The sequence below is a fragment of the Momordica charantia genome (genome assembly GCF_013281855.1).
Source record: "Momordica charantia cultivar OHB3-1 chromosome 8 unlocalized genomic scaffold, Mcharantia_2.0 BLBB01000008.1, whole genome shotgun sequence".
NCBI classification, from domain to species: Eukaryota; Viridiplantae; Streptophyta; class Magnoliopsida; order Cucurbitales; family Cucurbitaceae; genus Momordica; species Momordica charantia.
Window position 1 is genome coordinate 24282838 of NW_028275166.1, and position 17384 is coordinate 24300221.

Below are 17384 nucleotides of genomic sequence, written 5' to 3' on the forward strand. Positions count from 1 at the left end.
TCGGTGGTGGCTCAGCGGAAATTCGGAGATTTATTCATACACGTGAGCAGGGGGATGGGTCCCACACGTGGGGATTTGTATCCTGAATTTCCCAGTGGGTATTCCACGTGGCACAAACTCAGCCGTCACTTCTCTTCCTGCAAAATAAGTAAATTTTAAATAATTGCTTTCAGATAGGTAATCATTATTTGCACAATATGGTACTTAGTTAAGTTTATTTTATGCGCCCGCAAGCACCAATTGACATATATTTTTAGGAGCAGTGAGTTCGATCTCGACGTACAAATCGTGAGTTCGACTTCCTATCTCTACATATTGTATTAAAAAATTTATTTTTTTAATCTAAAAAAAGTTTATAGGGATAATATTGTACTTTTGAGTTGAATTCAATTTTTTATGTTTAAATATTATTGTTGTTCAATATGATCTCTATTTATAAAATTTTAACGCTTGGTATACAATGAAAATCCTTTTGTACAAATATATGGCTACGTCCTAAAAATGTAGTGTGGGAAGTGTTATGCTAAAATTATGAAAATAAAAATAAAAATGAATGACCAAAATAGATGTTTTGAAACTATATTGAAACTACAGGTACTAAAATGAACAAAAATTGAAAATACAAGTACCAAAATGAATGAAGTCAAAGTACATAGACCAAAATAGTATTTAAACGATTTTTTGATGCATTTATAACTTTATTAATTTTACCCAATTTAAATGGAAGTCCAGACTCTAATTAATGATAGAAGTTAATACCTCGATCATTATATAGTTTTTTTAGGAAGAGAAGTGAAAGCCGGGGAATAAGGTACTTAAAAATATGATAAATCAAAATTTATCCCAACTTTTTTAAGATTCAGAGAAATTGAAAAAAAATATATATATCTCCTGAAGTCGTCTAATTTATCTTCTAATGTGAACTCAACAAATATCATTTAGTGTAATTCTATTATTAGTTAATTTTAATATTCATCACTAGAAAAAAAAATATATCAATCTAAGCATGACTAACAAGACATTTATATCATTGCATTTGGTTGAAATTCAAAAATAGGAGATAGAAAAATTTTTAAAAAAATGAAAATTTTTAATCCGAATAAGATCTGACCACAAGCAACAAGCACCCTTTTTTTCAAGGATAAAAAGAACAAAAAAAATAAAATAAATTGAAATTGTGTGTTTCTTTCAATTGACAACAAATGGAGCACCGACAAGAATGTAGCGTGGACTTCCATAATTCTTTTGTGTTTCAAATTTGACTAATTTTTTTTTTCTTTTTACAATTTTACGTTTTAAACTAAATTTAAAGTTTACTCTTGTTGTCATTAGTGATAAAAATGGGATGTATCAAGTTATTTCTAGAAACACTTGAGAATAAATTATAGAAATTTGTCCATTGAATGAGGGAGACGGAAGGCTTTCAACCAATTCTAAGGGTTCGCACCAGGCCAACTATTAATGATATTTGTTGTGGTCAAAATCATAATCAATACGTGTACGCACCAAGTCAACTCAGTTCGAAGTCCTCAAAAGATGGAAAACAGATCCTTCATACTCGCCGACCTCAGGGTCGACCACCTGGGTCTAATAGCCGTAACCGTCTGTCAGAACGGTTCCAACAGCTTTGTCTCCCCGCCTACTTATAAAAGGAACACTCCACCCCATTGATTAGATACGCAATTTCCTTCGAGAACGACCTACTACAGCTCAAGCTCACTCTAACTTGGATGTTAGAGTGTTTGTTCCTTGTACAGGTTTTACTTGAGATCGCACCTCAACAGCTCATTTCGGTTAGCACGTGACCTCGACGAAAAAATAGCACCTGACATTGTTGAAACACTCCAAGAATAAAGTATAGAAATTCGCTTTAATCATAAGTGTTTTTTTTTTTTTGATCTAAAAGTAGTAGTTCAATTGTGATCCACCAACCATGTGTGATGTGTGATGATATTTAATTTTTTTTAGTTGCAGCATGGTCATTGTGAATTGTTGATTTTTTCTTCTTTTTAATATTGTATATTTTAATAATATTTTAAAAAAAATAAATTGAAAACTACTATGTTCTTACATTTATTTTCTAAAAATAAAATCAATACACTGAATTCTTCCTTCTCTACTTTTTGGCACCAATTTGTTTCCTTCTTGTCATGGATATTAGATACTGCAATTAATTCCATTTAATTTAGCCTTATAAATATAGGACATTTTTATAATTTATATATATTTTTTTACTTCTATGTCTTGGAAAACCATGTTTTTTATTAATTGTTTTTTGTTTTTAATCTAAATTTAAAAAAAATAAAAATTTTGCCTAAATTTGAATACTAAAACTGTAAATTTTAAAAACTTATTTTCATTTTTAAAATTTAACTAAGACTTAGAATATATTAGAAAGTAAAAAATTAAAAAGGGAAAATATAAGTTTTCAAAAACTTAATTCTTTGACAAAAATTAAAAAAACAAAATCGATATCAAATCAGGATTAATTATCCAAATTTGGTATTCAAAAATAAAAGTTTATCTAAATTTGAAAAACTAACCTACCACAGCCCTTGCAATATATCAGGTTATTTATTTATTGCTATAATAGAGAGGAGAGCATTATTAATTGTCTTTTTAGTACATTATTAATATATTATTGTTTATTCACAACTCTTTTTTTTTTAGAAAATATTCAATAGTATAATAATTTAGAAAGGAGAGATTCAACTTCCTACCTATAAAAAATAATTTAGCTTAACCACTGAACTATGTGTTCATAAATATTAATTGATTACTGCTGAACATTACCATTTAACTATTAATTAATTAACAGGAATCCATTATTTTATAATATTAATTTCAATCACTACCTCCCATTAATATTAGTTTTTTTTTACAATTTATATTTTGATGATTTCTGTATATTCTAGGTTTTTTTCAAGTACAACATCAACCTCATAATTGGAGGTAATAAATGCCAATTACGACTGAGTTAGACTCGTTTTGATCGGTATATTCTAATTTATTAATCACAGGATTAATATAAATTCAAATTAATTGCTAACAATCCATTGGAGCTAGTTTATTACTAATATAACAAAAGAAGGACTATTTTACTCTTGTTTTTGGAGAAATGGATTTTGGGTTTAGTTTTCATTTGGTCTCTAGGTTTTTAAAATATTACAGTTTTATACTTGATTTTTTAGTCTAATTTTCAATCCGTGGGATGGAGATTCAAACTTATGACCTTTTAGTTGGGATATATATCTTAACTATTTACGTTCAGATTAACCTTTAGTCCAAGGTTTTATAAAGTCATACTTTTACCTTAATTTTAACTAAGACTTACTTCTGGTCCCTGACATAACAAAATCATTAGTAACCTAACAGAACTATGATGCTGACGGACCAATTTAATATTAATTTGTATTGTTCAAACCTTACCGGCTAAAAATACTTAATTTTATTGTATTTTATATTTGATGTGGTAGAAAAAATAATAAATAAATCTCTCCCTCCACCTCCTCTCTCTGGAAAATCTCTAGTCCTACTCTAGTAGTTCTATTAATTTTATGTCATGTGTAATCTTATTTTAAAAATAAAATAAGGTGAACCCCAAATGATTTTAAAATGAAAAGAAGTCCACGTAGGATTCATTTGTAGATTTTTCCACCCTCACCACCGACCAATGTTCGTCGACTGCCTCCCACCTCTTCCTAGCGCTAAAGAAGCATAGAGTCATTTTCGATTGCTCTTTCCAATGGTTGTTGATTGTTTTCCTTACTCCTCCAGAATTAGAGTTCTTCAATTTAGTTTGTTTGTTTCCTTACCGATCATTTCATTATGTGTGAGAATTTAAGCCTGCAGTTCACCATAAAGGCTTCAAGAATGGAAAAGCTAACCAAAAAACTATTCTATAATCGACTCTTATTGTCGAATCGAAGGGACTTGGCTTGTACCCGACTCTTTCATGTTAACAATTTGTGAGGTCCCATCGGACCACTTTTGTTGAGAAGAAAGAGTGGTGGTGTCCGGTAGGAGAAGAGGGAAGATGGGGGCAAGGTGAGGATGGTAAGGTAGAAAAGAGAGAATGAGGTGGCAAAGAGAGATTTTTTTATTGCTTTTTCTACGTCATCACAACAAATATTCTTTACCACATAAGCATATAAATAATATAAATTAATATTAAATGGATCCGTTAGCATCTTAGTAAGCATTATATTAAGATTATCAAAAGTTGCTTTAAATCAAGGACCAAAAGTGAGCATTAGTGAAAAATCAAGAGTAAAAATTTTGAAACCTAAGAACTAAATTCAAAACCTAAGGATATAACATCTTGAAACCTGAGAATCAGAAAAATAAACGTAAAAAAAAATACATATATTTTTAGGACTATTTACTATTCATTAATATTTTAATATCAATTTTAATTATTTAAATATAGTAATACAAAATATTACCATTTGAAAAAGAAAAAAAGAAAAAAGATAAAGAGAGAGTAGCTACATTATTTTAGTTCTTCACACTTAATTAAAGTTGATTATTCCCAACAAGATTTATAAAACAAACACAAATCTGCTATTAATTCTCATTTAAAACAATTTCGAAAGGCCCACAAGTTCAATTAAAATAATACCCTTCATTAAGAGACTATTGTTTTTTAAAATGACGACTTTTTTTTTTTTTTTTTAAAGATAAGAAGAACGTGTTAATAATAATAATAATAATATTATTATTATCTTATGCTTGGGTGGTGTTGTAATCCAGAGAAGAGCCAAACCGACGCATCAAAATGACTTTTTGATGACAGCAAAATCTCAGGATTTTCTTCGCTGGCGATGACGTGGCAAATGGCTACATATTGGAAAAAAAGAAAAAAAAATAGGGTTCATAAGTGGATGGGAATGGGATCCTTGTTGGAAAGCAAAAGCTCCCAACTTCCCCAAATTTCCTCAAATCTTATCCACCCGGTCCCCTTTCCCTGCTTTCCACATGGTTTGACCACGTGTCATTACCTCAAGCGTGGGTGACATGGCAAGATTCTGATTGATAAAGGCACCTCATTGTTTGTGGATAAAATGGAAAATCACATCCCACGTGGCAAAAAGGACACGTGGTTGGCAAAAGCGCCACATTTTCAATTCAACACCATAGAACAAGAGCAAAAACTTGGTCATCTGCTACTGAACGAGGAAGCCAGAGGTTTCACCGGCCTGTCCTGTCATAGGCCTTATTCTCCAACTCACCCCAGTATACTTGGATAACTATGAACACTCCAATCATATTCAGCCACGTCGAAATCATGAACAGTCACAAGTAAGAGGCAGTAATCATAAGAGAAATCATGCCATGTTTTTTTGTACTAAATTCATTAATTTGACAGAAATTGGCAATGCAACAGACATACTACTAATTTTTGTTGGAGGTGGTTCTTCCCACAGAACAAAGGCATCCAAAGCAAGAGGAAAGCAAAATAGGATGGCAAAATCTTATAATATTATTTCCTTTTCTGGTGGAAAGTATATAAGCTGTGAGTACTACTAATTGAGTAAGTTCAACACAACAGAACAACAAATGGTAGAAGATAGGAGTTACTTGTTTCCAACAGCCATGCCATCTTCTACACTAAAATTACTCACTAGTGTATAACTCCGTTACTGGATAAGTGTCCTCGCTCGTCCGACAACCTAACATCGTAAGGACGAGAATGAAGTTGTTTGAAACTAAATTCAGTAACATCATGAATTACTCTTGCTAAAGGATAGAAACAAACTCTGAAGGGAGAGTTGTCACAAGTCCAGTTGCTTGCAGTCAATACCAGGAAAGAAAACAAAAAAAAAAATGAACTCCCTCATCTCGAGAGAAAAGGCTTCACTGATTCTACAACCACCTGTTTCACAAGAAAAGAAATTGAACTATGTCATCGTGTAAAACTGTAAAATGGGGGTTGATTTACATACGGATGATTGGGCATAAATCTATATTTATACTATATTAAAAAGGTAGGAGGTAGGAAAAACATTTTTGGACACTTTTACCCTTTACTAAATTTACAAATTTACAAATTATGCCATTAATATATTATTACAAATATTAAATTAATTATTAATTATTAATTATTAATTATTAATTATCAATACTATGCATGAAATATAAAAGGTTAGAATGGAAAAAGTTTTCCAACAACATAAAATTAATTTTTTCTTTAATTAAAATTCATACTAGAATTTCAAGAATTTTAGAATTTGAAAAGCTTTTGTAAAGTTTTATCCTCTACTACTATAAAAATAGGTTTTCTTCTATATGTTTTTCACGAGTTTCAATACTTTTTTATTCTTAGTTCCTTGAGACATCTCTCAAAAATGATTCAATCTTGAAAACATCTCGAGATATTTGTAACATATTCATCAAGTTGCAAGAGAGGCATATGTTGAATCTACATATCTCGAATACTAGGTTTGTAACATTACCATTCCACAATTTTACAAAGTTGAATAATAGTATCTGTCAAACAATCTTCAAGAATGAGCATATTTACTCTAAAAGATGAGTGTATAGTAAGTACTTGGATTTTTTTTGTTACTATTGTTATTTTTCTAATTAGTGTGTTTTTTATTTGAAATGTTTCTTTTTTTAGCAATTTTATTTAGTTTAGGATTTGGACTTTTTTTTTGTTACTAATGTTAATGTTTTTTATTGTTTAGTGTATTTTTTTTATTTGGAATGTTTTTTTAGCAATTTTATTTAGAATATTTGTTTAAAATATAGATAATTACAAGCTCATGTTCTTATTGTTGAAAAAAAAAATCATAGAAGTCAGTATATAAAAAAATGTTTAATTAATAAATTAATTATAAACAATAATTTGTATAGAATCGTAAAAGGTGGAATATAAAACTTTTGGTCATTTTATTTTCTAATAATATAATTTGAAGAATTTTTCTTTAATAATTTTAATTATAATATAAAATTAAATCAATAAAATAATTTAGTTTTAGTTTTAGTTAAAAAATTCAACAGCCCTAAACAAATATTTAACAAACAAACAAAATATTAAAAAAATAAAATAAAGGACCCATATTAGGTTGAAATAATTTAAAAATAAAAATATTAAAATACCTATTTACTTTTTTATTAATATATAATTTTTTCCTTTACTTTTAATTTATTTATTTACAAAATATATCATTAACAATTAATTATAAATAGTATATTTTAAAAATAATTATAAATAGTACATTGTATTATTAGTAATTAGCTGTCAATAATAATAAATATATATAAAAATTAATCTTAATTATTTTTTAAAATAATTATACTTAAAATATTTTACGTGAAATTATATAAAATTTAAGTTACCTTATAATAAAAAAAATTTATACGTGCATTGCACGTGGTAATACACTAGTGTCCCAAAAAGTTTGAATAAGTATAACGAGCTTCTGTAAACGGTAAAAACTGACTTCGCATAACTACCTAACCTAGATACCTAATAAAAATATAAAATCTCAATTAATGCAAAAGCAGCAAAGCTGCAAAAAGTAGGTGACATGATACTCCATGAAGCATATCTCCATCATGTATTAACACTAGAAAGAAAGGGAAACCGCAACATGAACCAGTCGTTGAAAAAGGAAGAAAAGATAAATAAAATTCCTGTAGACATAGTTGATGCTACTTACCCTCCCATCATAGGACAATGATGCAAAGATCCAAGGCTCGCGAAAGCTCCAAGCAAGGCCTTTAGTTAGAATTTAAAACCACCAAATCAGTTTGATCCACTGGGTAATACATATATTAAAATAACAAGGTTATAGCTGTTACCATAAACGCTGTCTTCATAGTCACTGTAAGAATGCAATAATGGATCACCTCGCGGTGGTGTTGAATCAACCGTCCTGCTCATAAATTCATAATCAAGAAGTGTCATCATAAGTTTTAAAGAGAAACAGAAAAAGAAACATCCCAAACAAGAAGATGACCTTTCAGATTTCAGTTCACCATCAGACACAGGTGCCAACCATAAGTTGACGGCTGAATCAGTACCAGCACTCTGCAATCACATACATTGTGTCATTGACTCGAAAGATACATTGAAAAATTGGACGATCTTGTACTAGAGAATGATTTCACCAGTCATACAATTAGTCTATAACTTATAAGAATTGAAATTTAAAATAAAACAATCGGCCCCAGACTTCACAAAGGAAACTGACACAGTGACACAATTAAATTGGAAACAAGTGTGAAAGAGTTGCTATTAAATGCAATCTAACAAACATGAGCCGAACAGTAAAATGAGTCGGGAAAAATAACTCTATCTAGAAATGGAGAGGAGAGAAGGAGAGCGAACCAAGATTAGTCCATCATATTGAGGATTACAATGAACAGCGCATGTCCTGCAGAAGTATTAGGATCACAGTTAAAATATTTAACTTGAGCACAGAACAGATTTTACATTCCTTAACATTCTAGAGAAACATGATCTCATTAAAAAGATACCAGTGGGTATGCCCAGGAAGTTGTTGGATTGGAACCTTTGGCTTTCTAAGATCCCATATAGATATTCCAGTTTCATCCTCAGCAGTTACCTGAAACAGGGGACATTTTATTAATGCCAAGATGGGAAAAAAAAAAAACAATAAATATTGCACGAAAACCAGACTGGGAGATGAAATACTTTTTTAGGAACAAAAGAGGCTGTGATTATTATGAGCCTGTATAAGGACTCCTGCTTTTCACATTTCATTCATTGCCATGGTGAAATTTGTTTTTTTTTTCCTCCCATCTCTTACGTTGGACTAGCGTTCACTAGTCAAAGTAAGCCCAAATAGTCTATTGTAAAGGTCAAGACAAGTGATGCGTAATGACTCAGTTCATTGAATACAAGTTAAACATCAGAGGTAATAAATTAAAAAGGTTAAGACAAGCAGAGGGAGGATGCTTGGGAAGGAAGCAAATGTTAGAAAACATCCAGATAGGTGTAATCATAAACCACCAAAATGACAGGCATCCAGCTGTCGACAGGATAAGAAAATGTTTTGTTCATAGAAATTGTTACAACTTACAACTTACTAACTATTCAAGAGATCTGTACTCTGTTTACCAAAAAAAAAAAAAAAAGTCCCTACTTCTCTCTCGACACATTTTTTGTCATCCTTCTGGCTCGCACAAATGTCAAATGATGCCTTTTAAACAAGCTAATTAACATTGGTAGCTCTAACCGACTAAATTGCCCCAAAACCAGTTAGTCACCACCCCAAAGTTGTCTTCCTCCCCTTCCTAGCAAAAGAAAACACACCTTAGGCCTAGTAAATCGAAGGCAATACATGACACCAGCATTCTAATCATGGCTCTGTTTGTCTAGTGACACGAGATTTGTGAGTCTATATAATTATTAACTTTTTTTTTATAATTGGGAGTTGGAGTTTTGTTCCCTATATCTAAAGGCATTCGCGCTCACCCTAAAGCCTGGACCCAAGAGATATCAAGGGTTTTTTGTATTAAGGTCACCAAAAGGTTCGAACTTGAGATCTCTAAACCAGCATGACCAAAGGACTCCAAACCCTTGCCAACCAGGCTGGTCTTGGGGCGATTCTAGTATAATTATTTGACAAAAGCCTTTTCAATATGCATTCACAGGTACGTAAAAGATATTTCAAATTTGATGCCCATGAAAAAGGGGGGGGGAAAAGAAAAGATTCCTTACAAGTAAATGTTTCTTCTTCGGGTTGTAATCCACATTGCGAACATATGCAGAGCATGCAATCGAATCTGTCTTCCTGCAATTAACTTCTCATAAGCCAATTGCAGAATTATCAATGAATTGAACTTATGACTTTATAAAATTCAAAAAAAGAAAAGTTTCAAAATTTTAAATTTAAAGAAACAAATAAAACATCCCTGTATATTCTCCATAAAAAAGTATATAAGTTGATGTGAGTATACACAAAAAGCACATTTACCAAGATGAGCTAAAATAGATGGAAAACCAATACATAATATATGTATCATCTGTCAAAAACATAAAGTATAAGTGATAACATACTTCATTGTCCTCAAATCCCAAAATTGAACGGATGATTCACTAGTTGCAGCAATAGCATTCGAATCATGTGGATCCCACGTCCCTCCAGACAAATAATGAAGCATCCCCGTTGACTCCTTCGATTGTACCTAATTGTAGCAAGCCCCAAATAAGATCATCACAGAGACATGATAAGAAATGTTATTTCGTAGCAACTAGCTTGTTGATATGACAGTACACATTATTACACCTTTTTTTAATTGACAAACATATTACCATAAAGAATTGCACAAGAACGAATGGTCCCAATATTTCATAAACATTTGAACAACTCAACTTAACGTAAATGGTAATTGAATCACAAACTTTTTACATATTTTTTTCTATAATTAAAAAGCAACATGACATGCATATTAGATATATCACTCATACAAGTTGATTGACTCTAAACTGCCAATATGGCCAGTTCTCCTATGAAACGGAATCCCCCACCACCACCTAAAAAAATATAAAAGCTTACAAGTAAAACCTGCAAAAATGAATTGCATTAGCTTATGCGCATCTTTTTTCAAAGGGTTAAGATTGAAAGATAGTAATTCCAAAATCCTATTGACTGCTCAGACTGATTCAATTGTAACTCCGTGCTGGCTTGGGCAATTAAGGAGAGAGCTTCTAAAGAAGTGAGTTTTTTCTACTGACTGTTGACCCAGGAAGATTGTTGGATTTGTAAGGTGATTGCAAACAAAATCCCACATTGGCTAGGGAAGGGAATGATCATAGGTATATAAGAGAGGACAATTATCTCCATTGGTTTGAGGCCTTTTGGGTGAAACCAAAAGCAAAGCTGTGAGGGTTATGCCTATAACAAGTGGTATTAGAGTCATGGTCTAAACCTAGCTGTGTCGGTGAATCCTCGAGTGCCGAACAAAGAAGTGGTGAGTCTCGGAAGATGTGGTCATGGTGTAATTTGTGGGTGTGCTCTATCAAGGTGTGCCTGGAGCTTTGGATAAGAGCAAGCTCTCGTTCAGGTTCCGAGAGTAGACGGATGAGTGACTACTTGAGGGAGGCTCGGTGGTACTTTGTTCGAGGGGAGGATTGTTGGGTTTGTAAGGTGATTGCAAACAAAGTCCTACATTGGCTTGGGTGAAACCAAAAGCAAAGCCGTGAGGGTTATGCCCAAAGTAGACAATATCATACCATTGTGGACATACTCGGGGTACGAGGGGTACCGTTGTCCTTAACAAGTGGTATCAGAGCCATGGTCTAAACCTAGTTGTGTCGATGAATCCTCGAATGTCGAACAAAGAAGTGGTGAGTCTCGGAAGGTGTGGTCATGGTATAATCTGTAGGTGTGCTCTGTCAAGGTGTGCTTGGAGATTTGGATAAGAGCAAGCTCTCGTTCAGGTTCCGAGAGTAGACGGATGAGTGACTACTTGAGGGAATGCTCAGTGGTACTTTGTTCGAGGGGAGGATTGTTGGGTTTGTAAGGTGATTGCAAACAAAGTCTCACATTGGCTAGGGAAGGGAATGATCATGAATATAAGAGAGGACAATTATCTCCATTGGTTTGAGGCTTTTTGGGTGAAACCAAAAGCAAAGCCGTGAAGGTTATGCCTAAAGCGAACAATATCGTACCATTGTGGAGATACTCGGGGTACGAGGGGTACCATTGTCCTTAACAGAAGATAATAGATGACTTTGTTCAAAAATACATCTGGGCAAATTTATCCCTCCCCAATGGTGTGTGATGTGTAAAAAGGAACAGGAAACCCAGAATTACCTTTTTGTGAATTGTCGTTTGTGACAAGACATTGGCAGGGCTTCTAAAAGAATTTTGGTCTGGCAGGCTACTAGCCTACTTTCCAGAGGATATTCTGAAATATCCAGATCAGTTGCTGTGGATCACACTTACAGGCTAAACCTGAAAACCTTTGAGAAAATGCATTTCCAGCGGTTTTTTCAGAGATTTGATTTGGAATAAATCCAACTCATTGATGTTTCCTGAGAGGAAGAAGAGTGTTCCGACATTTGGCTCTCCATGGAATTCTTAATCCAGTCTTCCTAACGATTATGATTCCTTTATGATATATAGCAATTGCAAAAAAATTTGCAAATTTTTAGTGTCTTGAGGTTGATGCCTTGACTCCTATAGTTTTTCTTGATTAATGAATTCTGTCTTATATAAAAAAGTACAATTCTGAACCTTAGCCTACCCAATGCATATACTACAATGTGGTGCTAAAATGAAAGTTGCTTGATATAGGATCCAATTACCACACCACAGAATTTCTGTTTGAGTCTACCTGAGCAACTTTTCTTGAACAATCCAAGCTCCATAGTAAAATATTTTCCTCATCAATGCTAATCAGCTTATCATGTCTTCCAGATGGCCACCAAAGAACACTGTCCAGCCATTTTTGTTAGGAATGAAAACCCAAATAATGGAATGCATTAATTGAATGTCAATTGGGAACAAGCTCATATGGATCAACAAAAGCAAACAGGTGAAAAAAACATTAAAATTCAGAGAAAACTTGGAAAGCTAAAAGTATCAAAGAGAAATACATTCCCATGAGGATACATTTTACTTCAATTAATTATTAGAACAAAACATGATCTCATATATATTCTGCATTCGAAAAAATGTGGAATTCAAATATGTTAAATGCAGTTGGACTTGATTGTAACCAGGAAAAAGAATAGCTTCCGACTTACTTACCAATTGATCTTACTAGCATGTTCATCAAGTGATGTAACCCGTTCCAACTGTGGAGAATTCAATTCACCATATAACTCAGGGATTTGCCATATTGCTGCCTCAAAGTTTTCACCTAAATAATACGGAAGAGGATCAATTCAAAGAAAAGTGAAGGAAAAGAAGAATCCGTTACAACAGAATGAACCCGCACGAAACAACTGTGGTTGAGAAGCGAAGTAAAGAAAGAAGGAAAACATGTAAATAGCGGACATGCCCGTCAACCACACAAGTTCTCACGACTTCTGAGAATGAACAACAGGAATTTGGCCATATTCTGTTCGACAATTCCCACATTCACAAAAAGAGAAGCTCTACCTAATTCCATCAGTAACTTACCACTTCAATTAAAATTAGCGATTCTAAAAGAATAACAAAACCAAACCATGCAGTCAACAATATGGCAACTTGCAAAATGGCGGTAAAGAAAGCTACACATCGGGAGCAAGAACAATAGACAGTTGAGATAGAAAAAACACGGAAATCAATTCAATACCAGTGGAGAAGACGGTAGAGAAAATGCGTTGGTCGAAGGGGCAAGACGCCAGGTCCCAGATCTCATTGGGGTGAGAAAACAAGCCCTCGCATATGAGCTCGGATCCACTCGACGAAAGCCGAATCAAATGCACCTAATAGACTTCAATTGCATCAGATCTTCGTCAAAAATCAAACACTAATAATCATACCACGAAATAAATTAGAATTAAACTGAGTTTAACCTCATTTTCGTCTTTAAGGCTGAGAGTGCCGGTGATGAAGCTGGTGTGATCCGTATCTGCTTTCACATCGGCGATGCATCGAGCCTGGAGTAGAACAGAATTTGGAAAATGGGAATTAGGGTTTATGCTTGAAGGAGATCTAGAGGGGTTTCAATGGCGCAACCATGAAACAAATTTTTGATCAGAAATCGAACATTGACCTGGTATTTCAGCCCGTAGCCAATGCCTGATGATCCACCTTGCATGGCGGAAGCGACAGGCACCATAAGCAAACGCTCAACGATGATCAACGGCGAACGCAATCATGAAAATGTTGGCAGGAATTGCGTTCTAATGGCGCTAAGCTGAGCAGGGCACGGCCCGTGTTTCTGAGATTTTGGGTTACATAATTTGCATTTCAAACTTGCAAGAAAAAATTCAAGAGAAAATATCGTAGTTGTCCTTTTTCCAAGATTGTTTTTTCATGGATTGCATTAGCACAATTTTAATTTTAAAATAATTTAAACTAAATATTTCATCAACAGTTCCAACCGTTAATTAAGTTAGAAATGTCTTACATTAATTTTTTTTGGTCGGAATATATATTTCATATCATTAATATATTGATGAAGCATGTAAATATTACTATAACTAAAAAATTTAGACGTCTGCGTCTTTTTTTTAAAGTAAAAAAATGTTGATTGAACAGAGTGTTGCAAACAAATGAAATACGAAGAATTTTAATTTTGACCAACTATCAATATTACCATGTATTACAAGTTATCTATGGACCGCGAGTCCTGGATCATAATTTCAAAAATCATTGCATTGGGTGATAAATAAGTTTTATAACATCAGTCGGTTTTCAAAATTTCAAATATAGCCATTTTTTTTTAAATTCTGATTTTGAATATTTGAGTATTTCCGAAATACCTTTTTTAGGTCTCGCGCGCAATTATTCATCGTTCGCATCTTTCGATTTTAGCTTCGTATTTTTCTTTTCTTCTTCTTCTGATTTTAGTTCTTCTTCTTCTTTCGATTTTTCTATTCATATTTTTTCCAGATTTTTGATGTGATGAAAGTGATATAGATGTAATAGAGGAATTGTAATATTGAATAATTGAGAGGATTTTGTTTGTTTTGAGCTTCATGAAGCTTCTTCTTCTTTGATTTTCTGCATGTCCGAAGTTCAACAAATTTTTGTTCTTATTTTTACCAAAGTTTTGATGCGATGAAATTGATAGAGATCTAATAGAGGAATTGTAATATTCAACAATAAAGAGAATTTTAGAATTGTTAGAACTGTCAGATTTTGGAATTGTAATATTCAATTTCTGTTCGAATTCACTTCTCAATTTCTATTCAATTTTACTTTTTCTACATCAGTGTATTAATTGCTGATACATTGAATGAAGTATATTAGTGAAGTATATCATACTAATATTTTAGGTATATCTATAACTGATATACTCAATATAAATACTTAATGTATGGTATATCTGCAACTGATATCCTTAATATAAGGTATATTTGTAACTGATATACTCAATATAAAGTATATCAGCTGCTTATATTAACTGATATATTTTATCACTGCTATTTATTTTATACTATTTGTTCATTGATATACTAATATCATTAATGTTTTACATTTTTGCAGTATTTGTAGCTATGAGCGAGTTTGCAATAATTGTTTTTCACAGTAGTGAATGGGATGATAGTCACTGCTACATGAATTACAAAACTATTTGTATTTTGGTTGATGAAGATATGATCTTTCACAATTTTAGGGATTTGATATTGAATGAAGTGAAGTTGGATCCATCAATATGTTTCGTCCAGTTTCCAGTTTTATTAAATTTTGGTAGTAATGGAATTCAAACTGTTGTCGAAATTAATGAAGATAAAGATGTTGCTTGGTTTTTAACTTTGGTTAAGGATGACAGCACAAGATATCTTTTAGTTGCTCATGTAATTACTATGTCTTTGGAGGAGTCTAGTGTTATTAATTCTGGAAGTGAGAATTTAGGGCTGGTTGTTGCTTCTTCTACTATAATTGAAAGAGATTTTCAAGTTTATAATGATGTTGATATTACTAGTATGTCTTATGCATTTCATCTAAAGGAGAATGATCTATTTGCAAATAAGTAAGTTTTGTCAAAAGCTTTTCACTTTATGGCTATAAAGAATAACTTTCAGTTCAAGACTTTGAGATCAAACTTCACAGTTGAGTTTGAATGTGTTCAGAATGGCTACCAATGGTATGTTAGAGCATCTCGTTATAGAGGTAGTGAACTACCGATGATTAGAAAGTTTGTTAGTGATCATAACTGTTGTATGAACATAGTTCAATCTTCTCATAGACAAGCTTCATCATCTTTTATTGGTGAAGGTATGGTTGAGAAATTTAGATTTAGTTCTTCTGACCGTTCAACTCCGAAAGATATCATTCATCACATGCGCACAAATTATGGAGTTGGTGTTAGTTATAATAAAATTTGGAGGGCAAAAACAACTGTTAATAAATTGTTGAAAGGAGATGCTGATGATTCTTATGCATTGATTCCGAAGTTTTTTGTGAAGTTGAAAGAAATGAATCCAGGTTTGTTTTCTTTAATGATATAACAATAATATATGCTTGTGATATACGTGTAATGTGTATGAGATGATCTATCTTCTTGATTTAATTATGATGTATGTGTTCTGATATGCTGTTGATATACTACTGATATATATCTGATTATACTGTTGATAATCATATCTGATTTTGATATCTTAACATGTTGCTATGATATATTACTGATATATTTGACGTGCAATGATATACTATTGACATAGTATTTATATTATTTTTGTAGGTACATACACTGCATATGAAATTGATAAGACTGGACATTTTAAGTATTGTTTCATGGCTCTGGGTGCATCTATTGAGGGTTGGGGGTACTGTAGACCTAATATATCTGTTGATGGGACATTTTTGACGAGCAAATATGGTGGTACACTATTGACTGCCTCAACGTGAGATGATAACAATCAAATTTTCCCTCTTGCCTTTAGTATAGTAGATTCAAAAAATGATGCATCATGAAGATGGTTTTTTCAAAATTTAAAGAACAGTTTTGGAGATCGACAAGAGTTGGTTATTATTTCTGATCGCCATTTAAGCATCGGAAAAACTGTTTTAAAGGTTTTTCCATATGTTCAATATTGTGTTTGTAAGCGACATCTGTTGAAGAATTTGAAGTTATCATACAAGGACTCATTGATTGATAGACTTTTTGAAAATTGTGTCAAAGCCTACACAAATAATGAATTTGAGTTAAATATGAGGTTGATGGAGTCAATATATCATACTATAAGAGAATATCTTAGTAATCTTGGATTTGAGAAATGGGCTCGTGCACACACTAAAGAAAGAAGATATCAAATGTTGACAACTAATATTTCTGAGAGCCTCAATGCAACTTTGAAAGAGTCAATAGAATTACTTGTTGCATCACTACTTGATTCAGTTAGACAATTACTTCAAATGTGGTTTTATGATAGAAATAAATCAGCATCTTCTCTGAATAGTTTTTTGCCCCTTGGAGCAATAACTAAGTTTTGCAATAGCCAACTAAGATGTATCAAGGAGAAGTAATATCAATATCAAATCAACAGCAAACTCCTTCAACCCAAAAGTTAAAGGTTTAAACATCAAAATGAACTCAAAGATATTCATATCAAAAGAACATTGCACCAAAAAAAAATTGGCATATGATTTAAAACCTTTAAGATATTGTGTTGTAATATAAACATGAAAATTATAGAGTAGATTGTCATATTCATAAACACAAAATAGACTGACAATGTCATTTTTAAAAGTCTATAATAGTAAAAGCATAAGTTCCAAAAACATAAGTTTCGAAATCTTCGT

At 32.4% G+C, this 17384-nt stretch overlaps 1 protein-coding gene and 1 pseudogene across 2 annotated transcripts; one reads left to right on the forward strand and one right to left on the reverse strand.

The window, feature by feature from the left end:
* Positions 1 to 5464: 5464 nt before the first annotated feature.
* On the reverse strand, positions 5465 to 13930 carry LOC111020736 (WD repeat-containing protein DWA2). Of its 2 annotated transcripts, XR_002602737.2 has the most exons (14): positions 13687 to 13930; positions 13487 to 13570; positions 13264 to 13396; positions 12732 to 12843; positions 12316 to 12415; positions 10034 to 10161; positions 9695 to 9767; positions 8488 to 8576; positions 8339 to 8384; positions 7968 to 8038; positions 7810 to 7883; positions 7668 to 7726; positions 5759 to 5875; positions 5465 to 5672 (listed from the first exon to the last, which is right to left on the reverse strand). XR_002602737.2 is itself a non-coding variant. In XM_022297489.2 (13 exons), exons 1-13 carry the CDS (start codon positions 13750 to 13752, stop codon positions 5837 to 5839), a joined length of 1074 nt encoding a protein of 357 aa, XP_022153181.1. In that variant the 5' UTR covers positions 13753 to 13929; the 3' UTR covers positions 5465 to 5836. The 2 variants fall into 2 exon arrangements, 1 of the variants encoding a protein (XP_022153181.1); XM_022297489.2 differs by having other exon boundaries at positions 5465 to 5875; positions 13687 to 13929.
* A 1206-nt stretch (positions 13931 to 15136) lies between these two features.
* Positions 15137 to 17037, forward strand: LOC148209829 (uncharacterized; annotated as a pseudogene).
* The last annotated feature ends 347 nt before the right edge of the window (positions 17038 to 17384 follow it).